The 19,082-nt window shown below is 51.2% G+C and overlaps 1 protein-coding gene across 1 annotated transcript; it reads right to left on the reverse strand.

The window, feature by feature from the left end:
* Positions 1 to 1,387: 1,387 nt before the first annotated feature.
* Ppif (peptidylprolyl isomerase F) lies at positions 1,388 to 8,395 on the reverse strand. The gene is made up of 6 exons (XM_006991627.4): positions 8,110 to 8,395; positions 6,765 to 6,795; positions 6,192 to 6,280; positions 4,149 to 4,245; positions 3,452 to 3,527; positions 1,388 to 2,254 (listed from the first exon to the last, which is right to left on the reverse strand). The coding sequence occupies exons 1-6, from the start codon at positions 8,302 to 8,304 to the stop codon at positions 2,119 to 2,121; spliced, it is 624 nt and encodes a 207-aa protein (XP_006991689.1). The 5' UTR covers positions 8,305 to 8,395; the 3' UTR covers positions 1,388 to 2,118.
* Positions 8,396 to 19,082: the final 10,687 nt, after the last annotated feature.

The raw sequence follows: 19,082 nt of genomic DNA on the forward strand, positions 1-19,082 counted from the left end.
ACAAGAATCACAAGTTCAAAGTCAGCCCCGGCTACAGAGCAACTTCAAGGCCATTATGGAAAATAAACAAAAAGGTGAGGAGAGGTGTTGGGGGTCAGGGCTCAGTGGTAAAGTGCCTGTGTGACCCTCCAAGAATCCTTTTGTGTGTACTTTCTGCACTACCAAGAACTCAGGGTTCTGCCCTTTGCCAACTGTCTTGACTGGGTTAATCTCAGTCCAGCCTGTAGCCTCAGTTTACTCAACTGCTAGCTGTTGTGTTGCATGAGCCATGTCAGTTATTACTCAGCCGAGGCCTGCTTCTCAAGAGAAATCCCTCAGCAGCCCCACCGTAGAAAGAACTGGAGAGTACCGTGTAGACACCCTGGGTGTCCTGAGGATGGCTGATGTGCTCAGAACTGCTTTGAAATTACTGGTCTAGTCATGGAGCGTAGCTCTGACTTCATGGAAACTCCATGACTCTGAAGGACCCAGCCTGGCCACTATGACCTCAGAGTGACCAGGCCCACCTGTAACCTCACACCACTGACTCAGGAATTCCATACCAAATGAAGGCATTACTCACCCCAGCCAGAGCCCAAATCCCTTCTCTAGGAGATACTGACTTGCCATGTCCCTGCCCACCTAAGGAAATTCTTAGTCATCTGCTTGCCCTCCCTGAGAATTCAGCAATATGAAAAATTCCCAGTTTCAGAGGCCCAGCATGGACAGGGAAACACACCCCTAACTTCCAGTGACGTCAGCTCCTTGCTTAGGCAAGACCCCTTTCCTAAGGATCTGATACATGGGAAGTGTCATCCTCTTGTCATTACCCAGAACTTGCTAGGATGACATCAGGCCCAAGGCCATGCACCTGACACGGCCCACGCCCAGTTTGAGATCTAGGTGTCATGCACACATTATGCACCTGAGGGAAGCTGAAGCTCGGTCACTGAGCAGAGCTGGACTCTGCCTGGGAGTAGAGCTCCTGGAGGGGAGTGTGGAGACTATGAGCCTCTGTTTGGATCATCTCCACAGCACAGATGGCAACAAGGGTGTCTCCTAGGTCTCTGCGCTAGTAACTGGGATGTTCTACACAAAACTCCTCAGCAGAGGGCTGAGGGTGGGCCGTGCATGCACACAGGCCCTAGCACCAGGAACAAACAAAAAACAGTTCAAAGCACCAAACCTGACACATGGTAATTGGAAAGTTGGCTCCAGCTGGATACAATGGTACCCGCCAGTAATCCCAGCAGCATTCAGAAGGATCACAAGAGTTTGATGCTGGCCAAGGATACACAGCAAGTTCTAGGCCAGTCCAGACCACACAGCAAGACCTTTTCTCAAAACAAAAACAAACACACCCCAAACACTTGAGTTTCAGATTTCTTTCTAAAGCCCGAGACAGCAGTTTTATAGAAAATAGGATTTATTATCACACAAAGGACTGTTCCAGAAGTCTTTTACATATATTATCATTGATAGATTGGATTTATTTAACATACAGAAAAAGCAAAGCCTGCTAGGAACACGTTCCTCCTGAGGACAGTATGCACACGGGCTGTTTTCAGCACAGGAATTCACATTGAGCAGACAGCCCCAGCTCACAGGTCTGCCCCCAGGTCCCTTCAAAAGTCACAGCAGCCAACCAGCAGGATTCACAGTAACCGGGAGGAAATGCATTGATCTTGAGACTTTCACAAGAGCCCTGAGTTATGTTTCAGAAGCCAGGCTCGGGGGGTTGTGGCTTGTGCCAACTCAGGTCACACGCAGTACAGTGCAGCTAGTGTCACAGTTTCGTTTCTATGAGATCTTATTAAATTATTGCAAAGAGGAAGACAACATTAAATCGCAACTGCTGTCCCCACTGGTCAAGGAAAAAGTCCCTGGATGCTAATTGGTCAGCGATGCCAATGTCCAAGGCACACCGGATTGGCAATCACGGGGCCTCTTGCTGAGGGTGCATGGCCTAATGGCCACACTGATGCCCAGAAACAGGATGAGGCAGGATGGACCGTTGAGAGCAGCCTAGTCCTATGAAAGACCTTCGTACTCAGTAGGGGACGTGGGCACCTGTGCTTGGGGCACCTGGGCCAATTAACACATGGCTGGCTGCTCCTGTCCTAGCACCTTGGCTGTGAGTTAGCTCAGCTGGCCACAGTCTGTGATGACAATCTTCTTAGATGTCTTCCCACTTTTTGAGCCGAAAGATTCTATTTTCTTCACAACGTCCATGCCCTCTTTGACATGGCCGAACACAACATGTTTACCATCCAGCCTGCAAGGAAGGTTGAGCCAAGTGAGAAGACACGCAGCACCTTGGCCACCCAGTACAGAATTCACCAAAGGTACTAATTCTTACGGGGAACCCCAGACCCAAAGTTTAATCAAGCTCTGTGAGCTTCCCAGGCGCACTCCAGCAGATGCCGGGCTCCCAGGACGTGTTCTGTCACCTTTGACCTGGCGGCTTGATCTGAACCTTGGTGACCTTACCTATGAGAAGTGAGCTATTCTTATCCCACCTAGGAAAATGATGGGCACAGAGCTAGGCAAAAAGGCAAGACATCCGTACAAACAGACCAGTTCAGCAAGAAAACTGAGAGCTGGGACAAGTGCGAGAAACCTGGAGGTGTTGAGCAGCTCTTGATTTGTGACTTCCAAGGACAGAAAAGGGACTTAGCTCCAGCAAAGCCAAGAACGATGACAGCTGGGGGCAGAACTGCAAGGCCCATTACAGCTTCCATGGAAGGAGCAAAGAGGATGGAGCCAGCAATGACAGGCCCAGGCCTGGCAGCCCTGCGGGGCTTGGAGAATAGAGAGGCTGGCAAACGTCATCCTGTCACTTAGGTCTCCTTAACGTCTTGAAAACAGGCTTTCTAAAGTTCTCAGTTAGCTGCTGCCCCTCAAGGCCAGGGACCTGAGGTCTGCAACACTAAGGACTCGATGCAGAGAAAGGTACTGCTTAATGCAAGTTTTACCAGGGAAAAGGCATTCCTAGACAGCTCAGGCCTGCGGGACAGAGGCACAAAGGGGCCAGGAGCCATGTGCAGCCATGCTAACGGTGTCTGAGGGAAACCTGCCTCAATACCCAGGATTCCACAAGTGGTGGAAGCAAGCCAAGGAAGCATCAGGTTAAGCCAGACAAAATGGCTTCTACTCAGACCACCATGAGGTCACTTACTGAAGCATTTCCCCAAATGTGAGGTAGAGGAACCCTCGTGTGTGTGTGTGTGTGTGTGTGTGTGTGTGTGTGTGTGTGTGTGTGTGTGTGTGTGACAGAAATCAAATCCTAGCCAACAGCAGCACTGGAAAGCACAGGTGTGACGTAGTCACAGGACACCCCAAATTGTCCCTCAGTAACCGTGGGAAGCAGTGCCCGGCCCAGAGCAGGCACTCCAGCTGCACACTGCCCTCCCGACTGTACAGAAACCTCCTCAGGCTGCATTCTCAGCAGTCCTAACATGTGACTACTCACCAGTCCGTTTTTATTGTGCAGATAAAGAACTGAGAGCCGTTGGTGTTAGGGCCTGCGTTCGCCATGGACAGGACACCTGTAAGACAAAGCAGAGGGGCTGTGTCACCCAGGAGGCTCCTCATCTGAGATGCTCCTGGAAGAACAGACGGCTCACACTCATCAAGGACAAGTGAACCAGCAGATCCTGGAACCAGAGAGAACCAGTGCTAACTAACATCCAGACCCTGGAGCTCGTGGGCCTTGACTGGTAGCTAGCTTTCTATGGAAAGGCTGGGATGGAAGGACTTCAGGGATCTCAGTTGGAGAGCTGATTAGAACCCCAGGTATGGCCTCTAGGCTGGGTTCTGCTTAAAGACTCCTCAACCAAGTTCCCATGGGAAAGTTTGTTTTTTGTTTGTTGAAACAAGTCTTGCTATGTGGTCCAAGATAGCCTCAACCTTTGGGTTCTTCTGTTTCAGCCTCCCAAGTGCTGGAATTACAGTACAAAGTCTGGTTCTCACAGAGTTACAAATGAGAAAGCCATAGGGAAACCTAATAAGCTAGAAATGCTGAACTGCCTGGATGCTAACAGATGCTAAGGAGCAGGATGGGATGTCAGGCGACTGTGGACCACAGCTTCCCTGGGCAGCCGAGTGGTGGCATCCAGATGGTATGGAACTGCAGAGGACACCAGAGAGAGGCTCACAGTCACACATACCTGGCCCCACGTGCTTCAGTGTGAAGTTCTCGTCAGGAAAGCGGCTTCCGTAGATGGACTTCCCTCCCGTGCCATTGTGATTGGTGAAGTCGCCAGCCTGCACACAGTAACACACTTTGTAACTGGTTACCACAGCTGGCAGTGTGGGTCCCCTAAGAAGGCAGCCCCAACCCACCCAAGGCCCACCCACAGGCAAAGGGGCCAACAACCATCAGAGTGCCTGAGATAGAACGGGCAAAGCTAAAACCAAGCCTCTGGGTCTGGAGGCACACCCTAACAAGTCTGGTTTCTTATCTGAGCTGGTTTTTCAGTAATCTACATGCCTGAGATATTCTGATTTTCTTTTTTTTTTTTTTTTTTTTTTTTTTTTAAAGATTTATTTATTTATTATGTATACAGTGTTCTGCCTGCATGTATGTCTGCAGGCCAGAAGAGGGCACCAGATCTCATTACAGATGGTTGTGAGCCACCATGTGGTTGCTGGGAATTGAACTCAGGACCTCTGAAGGAGCGGTCAGTGCTCTTAACCTCTGAGCCATCTCTCCAGCCCCCGATATTCTGATTTTCAACCCTCAATTCCTAAGAGTCACAAGCAGGTGATCAGGGGTCCTAGTCTCAAGAGATGGGCTGGGGGAAAAGGCCAGTTCCCCAGGCTGAGTGTCCTCCTTTGCCTCAGCATCAACCTCCCCAAGCCCAAGCCCAAAGGTTTTGTAGACACATGGCGCATAGGGGCTGGGAACCTTTCTTAGAGACTGCCCAAGGTCCGGGCAGCCTGGAAAGACCTGCATGGAGTTCTTGCCCGGAAGAGTACAAAAGCAGTTCTGTGCCCAGTTGTTGGCCATGGCCACACCGTGGTTTCTCTGAGACAGGATCTTCGAGTGAGAGGTACAAACTGCCCTCTCCAGCTAAAGCATCCACAGACACCAATAGGGTGTCCCCAGTCACCTTGCCTGTGCCTCCAGAGGCCACTCCTCCAAGCCTTACGGAGTAAGTCCCTTCCCGACTCCAGATGTCCACTTCAGTGCCTACCTCAGCCACCACCCTCTCTGTAGCAGAAAGGTCACAGGGCTTGGGTGGGTTCATCCCCACCCTCCCCACCCTCGCCCTGTCTGCCTCTCTTTCACTCTGTCACACCCAATGTGTAACCAGGCACAACCAAGTATCAGCAGGCACAGCCCCAACCCGAACAGGCAGAAAAGGACTTCCGAGAGGCCATGACATCTCTGCCCATCTCTAGCTCTTCTGGTCTCCACCCCTTAACCCCTGACCTCCAGTCTGCTCAAGAAGCTTTTGTTACTAACACCTATCCCCAAACCTCACGCGGCCACACTTACATGTTTGTAAAACAAGAACAGGTGCCTACAGAATGTGTTCCTTTAACAGGGAAAAGGCCCTTTAGCAGGAAGACACCTCCAAGTCCAGGCATGTGCGATCCTGACTCAGCCATCTTCCTCCCATCCCCTCTCTTCTCCCATGCCCAGTGCTCAGGGGCACACAGAATGCCAAGATTAGAGACTGTCCACCTCTGGTGGCTGCTGGGAGATGTCTTTCTGTATGCTGTGAATATATGTTGTCCCCATTGGCTAATAAATAAGCTGCTTTGGCCTATGGCCAGGCAGCTTAGAGGCAGGTGGGAAATGCAAGGAGAGAAACGGAGAGAAGAGGGGCAGAGGCGGAAGAGACACCAACTGCCGCCCTAGGAACATGTAATGAGATGTAGGTAAAGCCACGGAACACATGGCAGTACATAGATTAATAGTTATGGGTTGAGTTAAACTGAACTAGCTGGCAAGAGGCCTGCCATAGGCCATACAGTTGATAATTAATATTAAGCCTCTGAGTGATTATTTTATAAGTGGCTGCGGGACTGTGGGGCCAGGGAGGGACCAGAGAAACCTTCAAAGCCTTAAGGTCCACCCCCACCAGCAGACTTCTGCGTCCCTTCCATGCACCAGGCCCCTGCTTGCTTACCGGTGATCCTCACCACCCCCTGGGCATCTCCACTGCCAGCTCCATTCACAGCGGAGGCCGTGTTACCATTACCTGGCACATGAAGGCTGGGATCACTCTGTGGAAGGTGGAGCCTTTGTAGCCGAAGCCTTTCTCACCAGTGCACAGGGCTCTGAAGTTCTCTGAAGAAAGAGGGAGAGGCAGGGTAAGGGCAGGCCAGCCTCCCTGCCAATCCCCCAGGTGAGCTATGTGGACGGAAAGACCCTGTCCTCCCTCCTCCGGAGTCCACTCCTAATCACATACTTCCCTGCTTTGACCCAGGAGCAAACACTAGGACTAGAATACAAGCTCTCAGCTGTGCCAGCCAAGATGACATGGCAAGCAGCCCAGAGACTATGTATCTAACCCTGCCCTGTGCCACCGGGCAGAAGCGGGGTGGAAGCTATCTCTGGGAGCTGACACGGGCCTTCCCCTGGTTCTGAGCTGTCTAGCGACTCTCAGACTGGTTAGCAGAGCTGTCAGCAAGGTCCAGAGACGGACAAAGGCTGCCTCGGGGAACCCAGCAGCTGGGCTTAGGCAGAAACCCCCACATTGTCATAGTTTGAGCCCTCACTCCAACCCCAAGCCTGTCAGCCTCGTCTGGCTCACTTTCCACCTCTGCCTTACCTGCTGTCTTCGGCACGACATCTGCCTTCAGCTATGGGAAGGAAAAGGAACAAAAGAGAATGGTTAGTCCAGAAGCAGGTGCAGGACAGAGCCCCCGACCACTCACACCCAGTGGCCAAGGCATCATGAGAAAGAACCACAGGGACCATTCCTTTCCTATGACCACCAACCCTTCTAGAACAGCCAAAGGAGCTATCGTTTCTGGCAGCTGCTTCCTGAACCCAAGGCCTGTTGGAGGGAGCCTCAGTTTCTTATCTATCAGAAGAGACCAGTGTCATCCTGGCCCACTTCCGGGACAGAAGTGGCAGCTGGAGGCCCTAAGCATGGGTCCCCGGACCCAGAGTATCCTAGTAGAACCTGTTGCCATTCCTCAGTGCAGAGAGAAACTGAGGCTCACAGAAGGGAAGGAGGGGACAGTTAAGGAATGACTGCAGCCTCATCCAAGCCTGCACTTGCCTCTCAGCTTCTCTTCAGAATCCCTTGGTGGTGGCACATGCCTTTCCCCCAGTACTCGGGAGGCAGAGGCAGGTGGATCTCTGATTTCAAGGCTAGCCTGGTCTACAGAGTGAGTTCCAGGACAGCCAGGGCTACACAGAGAAACAAAACAAAACAACAGCAAAAAAATCTCTCTTCACCAAATGGGGTTAGGAAGGTACTTTTCGTCTTCCACAAGGAGAAACTGAGGCGTAACAATAAATACCACCACCACCACCCCAAATAAATCGGTCAGTCAACACTCACTGGTCCCTTTGTTTAAAAGTGGAACAGCCTGAAGGAAGCACTAGGACCTCCCGACACCTTTTGACGGTTTCCTGCTTTTCTTTTTAAGGTTCGAGCAAGAGCTAGAGCTGAGTGTGGACCTCGGAGAGTGGAAAGGGTTGGCCTCCCCGTCGAACCACACGCCCACTTGCTTTCCCAGGTGCCTCGGGGGCGGATCCGGAGGGCGCTGGGCCTTAAACTCAGGCCACTATGTGAGCACCGGGCAACACCTGGGCCTCAGACGCCTGGCCCACCTAGAGCCCTGGATCCAGCCCTGGGTCCAGCCTCGGACGCAGAGGGTCTCGGAAACCCAACCTCAGGCTCTGACCCGCCAGTGGGCTGTCGACAACTCAGTGCTATCTGACCTTGACCTTTTCCTCCACACCAGCTCTCCCTCTCGACTTCACTCCTTAGGGTGTTGAAGCGCCCTGGAACAGACCAAACTGATGTCGCTTCTCTAAGACAGGGAAACCGAGGCCCAGGGTTTGGCAGTGAGAGGCTCAAGGTCACCGGAGTGCCAGGCACAGAACGCGACCCGAGTAGTAAGGTTTGCCCAAGCCGGGCCGGTCGGGTCCAGGGTCCCTACCTCCAGCACCACGCGGCCGAGCGGCTGCCCATCGGCGCCCACGTCCAAGTACACGAGCGGGTTCCGGGAGGAGGAGGAGTTCGCGTCGCGTGCTCCGCTGTCGCTGCAGGCGCGGGTCGCGGAGAGGAGCAGCGGCGCGGCGCGCGGGCCAGAGAGCAGGCCGAGCAGGCGGGGGCCGCAGCGCAGCGCCAGCATCGCGGGTCGCGGGTCGCGGGTCGGGCGAAGCGCGCGGAAGAACTCGGAGGCGCCACAACCAAGGTCACACGACCCAGGAAGCGATACCTAGGCCACGCGCCGCCGCCTTTATTGGCTGGCGGGCTTCGGGACCACGCCCCGTCACGCACGCCTCCGCCACGCCCCCTCAGAGCCTGTTCGCTAGCGACCCCTGCTGGTTTCATCGGGCAGCGCAATCAGTTCGTGTGTAATGACCCCACCACCACCACCACCTCCACCACCTCCCTCTCCATCTAAGCACACAGAGGCGGGAAGTCGTTTGAAAGCGCCTCCAGAGAGATGCTGACCCTGGGAGTCAGAAAGACGAGGGGATCTGAGGTGGATTAGAAAGGGAAAGATAACAGAAAGAACAGATAAGCAGAGAGACCTTCCAAGACACCCACAAGTGACCTCAGGCCTGCGGATCCTGGGCTGAATCCAGCTCCATTTGTTTCTAGAGATCCGACCCTCGGCCAGCAGGACTGAAAATGCGGCTTGCTCAATAGTGCATCTTGCCAGTCTTCAGTCCCAGGATGACAGTCCTTATTCCCACCACCTCAGCCAGACCAGAAAGGTGCTGGATTAAGTAACTTCTTAAGCAACCAGTCTGAAGAGATGCCAGGAAGTTGGCAGTGTATGATGGAGAAGGAAAGGCTCTGCAAGAGAGTCACAGTTAATTGTGCGCAACAGCAGCCTGGGAGGCAAATGAATACCAGCAAACCAGGGCACGTGGGCCAACACCATACTTTACAGTTGAGAAACTGAGGCTCAGAGAGAAAAAAGCTCTAGCTAGGGCTTGAGAAGCCTGGTTCCCAAGTGCTGGCGTGCACCAGTCCTGCAAGGGAGCAATGAGAAATTTACCCTGATTTTTTTGTTCACACCCATTCTAGGGATAAATAAATGAGAGAAGCATTTGTTCACTGTTAAACGCTGTTCCATAAACAACAGTGGTGGGCATAGCCTAGACTGACAGATGCAGGTATGGCTTCAGAATACAGTTTGGGGTGGGGTGGGGGTGGGGGATCTCTACTGCAAAGTCTTAACGAGCCTAAGAGATAAGAGAAAGAGAGGAGCTGAGCCTTGGGAGCAGGGGAGCCTGGCCTGCCCCATCTAAGAGTCAGCTTGTGGGAAGGCATCCAGCAGCCAGGCTAGTCCAAGCAAATCCACGAAGTCAGGGCATGCTCCCTGCCTCACACATACACATGCTTGCCTGACCCTTCTTGTGAGGGTTCATGGCCCAATGCTTTGTCAGCCCAATGCTGTATGCTACTAGTCTGACAGGTCGTTTCCCAAGTCCCAGTCTAGGGGCGGAGCTCACCCAACTCCACAGAGTGCCCTCTTTTTTCTTAACAATTTATTTATTTTCAAGCCAGGCGGTGGTGGCTCACACCTTTCATCCCAGCACTCAGGAGGCAGAGTGCTGTCTGTGAGTTCAAGGCCAGGCTGGTCTACAAAGTGAGTTCCAGGACAGGTTCCAAAAGCCACACACAGAAACCCTGTCTCGAAACAACAACAACAAAATCCAATTTATTTCTTTTCATTTTATGGGCATCAGTGTTTTGCCTGCGTGTGTGTCTGTGTGAGGGTGCAGGACCTCCTGGAACTGGAGTTACAGTTTTGAGTTGTCATGTGGGAGTCAGGAATTGAACCCGGGTCCTCTGGAAGAGCAGCCAGTGCTCTTGACCACGGAGCCATCTCTCCAGTCCAACCCCCACTTTTTGTCAGTGTACACCACAATGAGCAGCCTGCATGGAAAACTCACTTGTCCTCTCCTCTGCCTGAACCGCCGGCACGGTCTACATCTATGCAGCACCATTGGCACGGTCTACGTCTATGCAGCAGCAGTTGACACTTAGACATAACAGGAGTGAAGAGGGATGACCGCACACGCTCTGCTAGAAAGCATCCAAAAGCCCCAGGCTTTCTGAAGCCAATTCTAGACCTTGGCTCCCATAGTCTTTAACATACCCAAAATGGGAACTGAGAAAACTAGATCTTTCAAGCCTGCAGAGGTGGGGGGGTGGGGGCTCAGTCTATCTCCTACCGTGAAAAAGTATGCACAATGCCACTGCAGAAGAGAACTTGCCTTCATTCACACGACTCCCTCCCCTCCCCCAGCCTCCCCCAGCCTCAGACGTCACCCACCGGGAAGCAGCCCCTGTCCCCAGGCCCCACGGTGCAGTAGTGAACTGTCAGGGGCAGTGTGTTGGGCTGAGACCAGTCTGTCTGACTTCAAGGTCAGGGCTATTGCATGGCAAACCCTCCTGGTTGTCACTGGGGAGCAAGACGGGGAAAGAGCAGGAGAGAAGCCTTGGAGGGTCAGCACAGGAAGACAGAAAATGAGGTAACCGTGAGTCTTGGAGCACAGGGGACATGGGGGGTGATTGCCACCGTGGGGAGTCAGCCTGGACATGACCACCTCTGGGTACAACGAATGGGAAGAGTTTATTCTGGGGGAAGAATGAGCCAGCAACAGTCCAGGCTGGCGTTAATTAGGGCATCTTCTTTATCTTGAACAGGAACTAAAAATGCCATGAGAGGAGAGTCACGGAGGTCTCTAGGGGCTAGACCGAGGTCAGATGTGGGCAGTACTGAGAGCTGTAGCTGCTACAATGCTCCCCGCTCTTCCTTCCTTTGGGTTGCTCCCTCATACTTTCTTCCCTTGTATGAGCCAGGAAAACTTCCATCTTCACCACAGGCTGGATTCCGGCATCATTCCTACCTACCCTGTCCTCAGTGGTGTCTGGTGAGGCAGTCCTGAAGCTGAGCTGTGGCTAGGCACATGCCCAGCCCTGAGGATACGGGGCCCATCTGAGAGTACATCCTCAGTTGGCTCCCCCTCTTATAGACTGGGTCGTCTTTGAAAGCCACTGCCCAAACTGCCCAGGTGGCTTTTTATGTAAGAGTGCTGACAGTTCATGTTCCCTGGGACCCTGTAACAACATGCTTGGGCCTCACAGAGCCAAAGGGCAGTCAGGAGAGACTGGCATCAAAATCATGTTCTGGCGTTGCAAACTCAGCTGCCCGTGGGAGCCAAGAGTAATGCAAGCTGGGAAGGACAAGGAGGGAGTGGAAGATAAATGATAAATGCTGTCCTAGTGGTCGAGGCACGCTCCAGCTAGAGAGACCCGTAGGTGGGACCGTGGGAGCAGCACAGCCGGATAGGCTCACACTGTCCAGTAAGAGCAGAACACCTGAAGTCTCCAGCAAATCTCTTTTTAAAACTTTCTGTGTATGTGTGTACCACTGTGTGGATAGGCACACATGAGTGCAGGTGCCCATGGAGGCCAGAAGAGGGCATCAGATTCCCCTGAACAATTGTAAGCCACCTAATTTGGATGCTGGAAACTGAACTTGGGTCCTCTGGAAGAACAGTAAATGCTCTTAATGATTGAGCCGTCTCTCCAGAAACTCCCTTTTGAATCAGGGTTTTATGTAGCCCAGGCTAGCTTCCAGCTAGCTATATAACTGATGATGATCTTGAATTTCTGACCTTCCTGTCTCCCTGATGAGTGTTGGGGTGACAAGTGTGTACCATCACAGCTGCTTTAAATGGTGTTGGGGATCAAACCTGGGGCCTCATTAGGTAAGCACTACACCAACTGAGCCCCATCCCCAGGCTCAAAATCGAGTTTTTAAGGATGTTGGCAACTATTTCCTTTTTCTTTCTTTCTGTTTTTTGTTTGCCTTTTCTTCAGTTGATTGAGACAGGGTCTCGCTGTATAGACCTGAATGGCCTATAGCTCCCTAAGTACATCAGGCTGGGCTTGAACTTGCATAAATTCTCATGCCTGTGCCTCCCAAGCACAGGGAGGCACAGTCTACAGACTGCCTCAGTTTACACATTTCAGGGGTTTGCCACCTTGCTCAGGTTGGGAGTTCGTTTTAAAATAAAATTATGCATGAAATAAGACATGAAAAACGTATCCAACACCTAGACAAAGCAGATGCCATGGAGCATGATGTGACGGTGCATGCAGGTGTGTGAGGCAGAGGTGAATGCTGTGGCTGTCATATAAATTGGGATTGTCTAGAGAGGCTGTGCAGGAAGCGCTAGGGTGACAGCAGGTGCCCTATGTGGGCACAGGGTGTGGTTTCATCCTGAGGGCCGTGTATGTTCCCAGAGGTGTTTTGCCTGGTTTTGCTTCTTTGAGGCTCGGTTTCCTCATCTGCACAGAGGAGTGAGCAATAGATATCTCAGAGAAGGGTTCCTGTTAAATAAAATGGAACTCGAATGTATGAGGGGCTCAGCAAAGGAATGAGTGAGAAATGAATGAATGAGTGAGTGAATGGATGAATGCTTTCCTGTCCAGGCCATTGGAAGAACCAGATAAAAGAGGGAGTTTGGCTGTTGGTAGTGGTTTCTCAGCTTTTGAGACAGAGTCTCATTGCATTATGTAAGCCACACCAGCTTCAAATTCACTTTCCTCCTGTCTCTTAGGCACTGGAATCATAGGGTGTCCCGCCATGTCTAGATAGAAGGGTGGATTTGAAAGCATGATATCAGGACCTTAGTTAGGGTCCTTGGGGGTTTTATGATGGAATTTTCCTCTGCTTACCCATGGCTTCCTTAGGGGAATCCCAGTCCCATCCTTGCTCCACCCTCCACATCCAATTTGGAAGCTCTACACATGCAAGAGTAGAGCTTAGCCTTTAGTCATCCCATGCAGTCAGTGAGGCCAGCTGGCCTGGGCTGCATCCTTATTCCATGAAGGTTACCAGACTCTAAGTCATGGCAGGGGGAGGCTACACAGGAATCAGCAGAGCTCTTTCCACTGCACAGAGAAAAGTTATACTACAAAAGGGATTCTTCCCACCCCTACTCCCATGGAGGCAGGCAGTCTGTAAAGTGATCCAGGGGAACTCGGAGACACACATAGCTCTCTGTGAGGATGGACTTGGTCTAATGACCCGATTGTAATGGACAGATCACAGCCTATGGAAAAAGGTGCACCCAAGATCATTTGTGAATCTGGAATTTCTTCTCCGAACTTGTGTTTTTCCCCCCAGCTCCTCTCATTCATTCTCTCCCCTCTCTGTCTTTCTCTTCTCTTTCTCTTACACACACACACACACACACACACACACACACCACTATCTGTCATATCATGGAGGGACACAAGCGCCTAGGCCCTGTGGAGAGGAACCAGCCTGACAGTGGCTACATGCAAGGTCTTGAACATGTGTCTTCTGCAGCTTTCCAATCACCACGTGAGTGTGTTTGAAAGTTGGTCCTCACCTCCAGAAGAGCCTTGGGGGTGACTGTATCCCTGGCTCACTCTGGCCTACAGCCTCCTGAGCAGAAGCCCCCAGCTGGTCCACGGCTGCAAAAACTGGAATAGTGCTTCTTCGACATCTGAAGCCACCAAGTGTTGGGTCCCACGCTCAGCAGCTATAGGCTGCTAAATCCCTAAAACATCCCGCCCCAGACACAGCCCGAGAGGATCCCATTGCTCCATACCTAAGAGTTGGTGTCACCAGCTGCTCTTGGCAGAGACCACATGGGCACAGGCAGGGAGAAAGGGCTCAACCAAAACGAGACTCGCTTATCTCTTGCTCAGCCAATTTATATTGTTTCTCTAAAGGAAATGAATAGGAGCTTGGGGGAGGGGGAGAGAGAGAAAGTGTGTGTGTGCTGGAGGAAGGCTTAAGGAGGTTAAGCTGAGCTGTTTAGGGATTGCAGCTAACTCGTAGACACCTACTGGGCTTTGCATCAAAGATGTCACCCCTAGCCTCAGAAAGGCCCCAGAGATTACTGCCCCTGTCTTACAAGTGAAAGAATGGCGGCCCAGAGAGGGTTAGCTATTTGTCCAAGGTGTGACGAGGATGAAGTAGAAGGTGGAGTTCTTCCCACCCTGTCTTAATTGTGTGTCTTTCTGCAGGACCTGGTGGGTCCACATGACACCTCTGAGGTAGAGTATGTCAGATGCCATTGCTCCACATAGCCTTGTTCAGCTAGCCTGACATTGCTTAGTCACATAGATTCACCATCCCAGCTAGTCTGTTTTTTTGGAGACAGAGTCTCTCTAGGCAGCTCTGGCTGTCTTAGAACTTACTGTGTAGACCAGGTTGATCTTGAACTCACAGAGGTGCACTTGCCTCTGCCTCCTGAGTGCTGGGGTTAGAACTGTGTACCACCACACCCAGCTGGGCTAGTCTGTTGTTGTTTTTTGTTTGTTTGTTTTTTTCGAGACAGGGTTTCTCTGTGCAACAGTCCTGGCTGTACTGGAACTCAATTTGTTCCAGTACAGGCTGGCCTTGAACTTGCAGAGATCTGCCTGCCTTTGCCTCCCAAGTGCTGGGATTAAAGGCATGTGTCACCACCACCTAGTCTTGGTAACTCCGTAAAGAAGGGTCCCAGGAGGTTGGCTTAGACTGGAACCCAGGCCCAGATCAGTGCACAGCCTGTACTCTCTTCCCATGTCCGGGCCGTCTTTCCCTGGAGAACCTATACAGCCAGTCCCCAGCCACATGGCCTCCAACAGCTGAGCACCATGTAAGCCTGCTACCCTGAATACACTTAGAAGCACAGTTCACACCCAGAGTCAACAGCAGCCAGCCCTGAGTTACTTTTTTGTGCAGACAACATCCCCACCTTTATTTACTTTCCATGCTTTACCGTAGCATTTTCAATGCTCCAGTATCCCAAAGCAAGGGGGGGGGGGGTCCCACTGCCCAGGTTGCTTAGATGTGGGGCTTGGGCCTTTGCCAGTGCTGCTTGCCCGAGCCCCGCCCACCGCAGAAATCAACAGCCTGTAATTCTGCAGCTTCCCTCCCTTCCTGCGGGCTGTTGTCACATGCAGTTTTCTTCAGTCTCCTGACTGGGTCCGCTCAGTCTCGCTTACTACTAACATCGAGGGTCTTTCCTTCCTCTGTTAGGATAGACCCCCTTCTCTCCTCAGTGTTTATGTGCTAATCAATACTGTCTACCTTCTGATCACTATCACCCACCAGAGTCTTTTCTTCTGATTAGAATAAGCCCAGCAGGCTGAGGTCTGGTTAAAATCATAGCAGGTGGCCTTTGTACGGCTAAACAAAGTGCCCATCACAAAGCACTTGCACTCCATCTCAACTCCTTCCTGGCCCTGGAGGATACATACTAGTGTGATCCTGCTCTTTATGAATGTGGCCTCTAAAACTTACGGGAGTGACACGAGCCAGTCAAAGCTGACTAGCTTTGTCTGGGGTTAAGCGTGTGGGCCACAGTCTGAGTTCTGGGCCAGCTCTGCCTAGGGCCTGAACGTGATTCCTCCCGCTAATGCTGTTGTTGTTTTAGTCCAAAAGGTCAGGAGGTCAGGCTGAGAGAGATCTCAATCTCTGTGACAGACATCTCTGATATTTAGCTACCACCTAAGACAGAGTATATAGATCACAGGTCCTAGGCTTACCCAGGTACCTCGGGAGACCACACAGAGGCTTTAGCTCCTTGGGGATTGTCTTCAGCAGAACTGGCCCCAGAGGAAGGAAACAGGGGCCCTGTGAATCAGGGTGTGGGGAGCAGATTGGGAGGGGACTGGGGCGTGTTGCCATTTCCAGAGAGACAAGCGCTGTATGGAGACAGAGTCACAGTGGTCCACCATAGGCCTGCCCAGAGCCAAATTTGCATTAATTTAGCGGGAAGAGCTTTCCATCACTTGGCAATACTACAGTGCTTTGAAGTAATAAGCTCCCCATGACTGAAGGTGTGCAAGAAATACTACATATAGTATGTTTGTTCAGGGTGCGTGGTGATCCAAGGTGACCTCAGAGTTTCTTTTCAGTTCTGAGGCTGTGGCTTAGGCCACTTCAATGGAGGCTGCTTGGAGGAGCATCAAATGCAGAGCAAGGCCTCCAAGTGCAAGCTCAAAGCCTTTTATTGGCAGACTAGCCAACAAAGTTCAATATGAAACCATAAAAGCCAGGAGGAAACGTTGATATGGTTACTGGTTTCAAAATAGCCCATGCTCTCTAAGCATGAAGTGTAAGGAAAAGCATGGAAGTGTTTGGAGACATGGTTAGTTGCGGTTCCCATTACTGTGGCAAAACATCTAGCAGAAACAGCTTAAGGGAAAGGCACCTTGCTCTGGGTACAGTCCATCATGGCAAGGGAGCCGTGGCAGCAGGGACACCTCTGGCCAACGCAGAAGGAGCGTGTAGTGGCAAGTCTTATACCTGGGTTGGTCAGGAAACAGACTAGGACTGGAAGCAAGCCCACCTTCAGTGACCTGCCTCCACCAGCCAGGTCCTACAGCCTCTCCCAAACAGGGCTACCATCTGGTAGTCAAGTGTTCAAACACAAAAGGCCGTAGGGGACATTCCAGACCCAACCCTAACAATGGCCAACCTTTTAAAACCCATCCATGCTGCGAAAGGTACCATAGGCATAACAGGGCCAGAGCGGCCTGTGTTTCTATCTTTCTTGTTTTCCTGTCTGTCCCTGTTCTGAGTCAACACCCTTCAGAAGTAATGTCAAGGATGTCAGGGTTTAGCTTTGAGAATTGAACAAAGTGTCAGGAAACGGGTAATTTGTTTGCAAATCATTCGTGATCGCCTGGCCAGCCTTCCTAGCCAGCTTGCATCTTCATCCACCCTAGACTTGCCAACGCCTCTCAGGTGGCAGGAAGACAAATTGAAGCGCCCCTAGCCTTGTTTCTGAGTAGATCCCAGGTAGATCAAGAGTCCAGAGCATCCTTCCCTTGTGTGTCTGGGCGGGTTGCTTTCCAGTACCCCCTTGGGTGTATTAGTTACCTTTCTGTTGCTGTGACCACAGAAACCGGTTAGAGACGAATGGGTTTCCTGGGGCTCAGGGCTTCAGAGCAATAAGTGGCCATCATGGTGGGGATGTGTAACAGGAAGTGGAGGACAAAGCAGCAGGAGCAGGACGCTGAGATGTCATATCTGCAAACAGAAGCACAAAGCCAAGAGGGTGAACTGGAAGTGGTACAAGGCTGTAAACTCTCAAAGGCCATCTCCAGTGACATACTTTCCCAACAAGGCTATACATCCCAAACCTCCCCAAACTGCCACCAACTCATCGGGTGTGATGGTGCACACCTTTAACCCCGTTGTGGAGGCAGAGGGAGAGGCAGGCAGATCTCTAAGTTCGAAGCCAGCCTGGTCTACATAGTGAATTAGGACAGCCATAGAAAGACCCTGCCTCAAACAAACCAAGTGTGCACATATTGGCGCCTACTGAAGCCCCCACACCCTGCCATGGTGTGGCAGACGGAGTAGGAGTAAGGAATAGATGCCCCAAGGGGTCTAAGAAAGCTCAGAATAGTCCATAGACCGGGAACCTTGGAAGCCTTGTGGCTGGATCGGACGACAGAAGAGACTTTGCAAATGGACCAGAGCCAGATGGTAGCAAGGACAGCTTTAACCAGCACTCCAGCCCCATCACCTCGCCTTTCCTGAGCTGTCAAGAACTGAGAGGAGATGCTGGGGGAAAGAAAGAAGAAGATACTGGGACACCATGGATGCCAAATCAGCATCCCTGAAGAGCAGAGGGCTTCATTTGACACAATTGGCCTCTGCACAGGTCCACCATTTACCCCTAAAATGCCTTTGGCTTGTTTGTGGCTCCCATCTGTGGCCCGAGGCTTCCTTTAACACAAGACAGCAGTCACTGGGGTCCTTTGCCCATACACTGTCTGCCTGAAGGGCCCAGGCTGCTTCTCTGAAACGCACAGCCCAAGTGTTTTTTGTCCCTGAGATGTACTCCCTCCAGCCATCAAAAGCATCAGGGGTGCCATGCCATGCCTTTCTGAGAACCTCCGATGGCTTATTTTGGCTATAGGGCTTTCCAAAGAGCTGCAAACCCATCTAGATTTGGGCTTTCCAAAAGATACATTCCTATAAGCCATCATTTCAAATGTTGAAATCTCCAAAGTTTATAATCCAGAAAGACTGAAATCTCAAAAGTATAATTCTAGAGGGAAAAAAAGATTTAGAAAAACTCTTTAAAAGACATACATTTACATTTTAAGGGGAATTTATTTCGAGAAACATGAAAATATGTCAGAACTCTTTATCAGCTACTATACTATACACCAGTGGCTCTCAACCTATGGGTCGTGACCCCTGGGGGTGGTTGAATGACCCTTTCACAGGGATTGCAGATTAGATAGCCTTCATGTCAGATATTTCATTACAATTCAAAACAGTAGCAAAATTGCAGTTATGAATTAGCAACGAAAAATAATTTTCTGGTTGGGGGTCACTACAACATGGGGAACTGTGGTAAAGGGTCACAGCATTAGGAAGTTGAGAACTGCTGCTATACACAATAATAACATACGTTTCTGTGGGGTGGGAGAAGGTGGTATGTAGGTACATGTTCATGTGGGTGCACATGTATATGTAGGTATAAATGTACATGTATGTACGTGTGACGGCCAGAGGTCAACGCTTGGATGATATTCCTCAGGAGCTGTCCACCTTGCTTCTTTGAGATAGAGTCTCTCATTTGGCTCAAAGCTTACTGAGACTATACTTGCCAGCCAGTGAGGTCCAGGTATCCCCCTGTCTCTGCCTTCCAGCTCTGGGACAAGTGCACAACCACTACATTTGGACTTTTAAAATATGGGTTCTGGGATTAAAGTACAGTCCTCATGCATGTATGACAAGTACTTGCATGGCCAGACCCAACATGCATATTTTTTGCAAGCATAAACACAAGGTACACACCAATGACAAGCACACAGATATAACCCTGATGAGCAGATGAACCCTACCATAGAGAACTAGTTCAAAAAGCCAGGTGTGTGAATGCACATCACTAG

Source organism: Peromyscus maniculatus, chromosome 9, assembly GCF_049852395.1.
Source record: "Peromyscus maniculatus bairdii isolate BWxNUB_F1_BW_parent chromosome 9, HU_Pman_BW_mat_3.1, whole genome shotgun sequence".
NCBI lineage: Eukaryota > Metazoa > Chordata > Mammalia > Rodentia > Cricetidae > Peromyscus > Peromyscus maniculatus.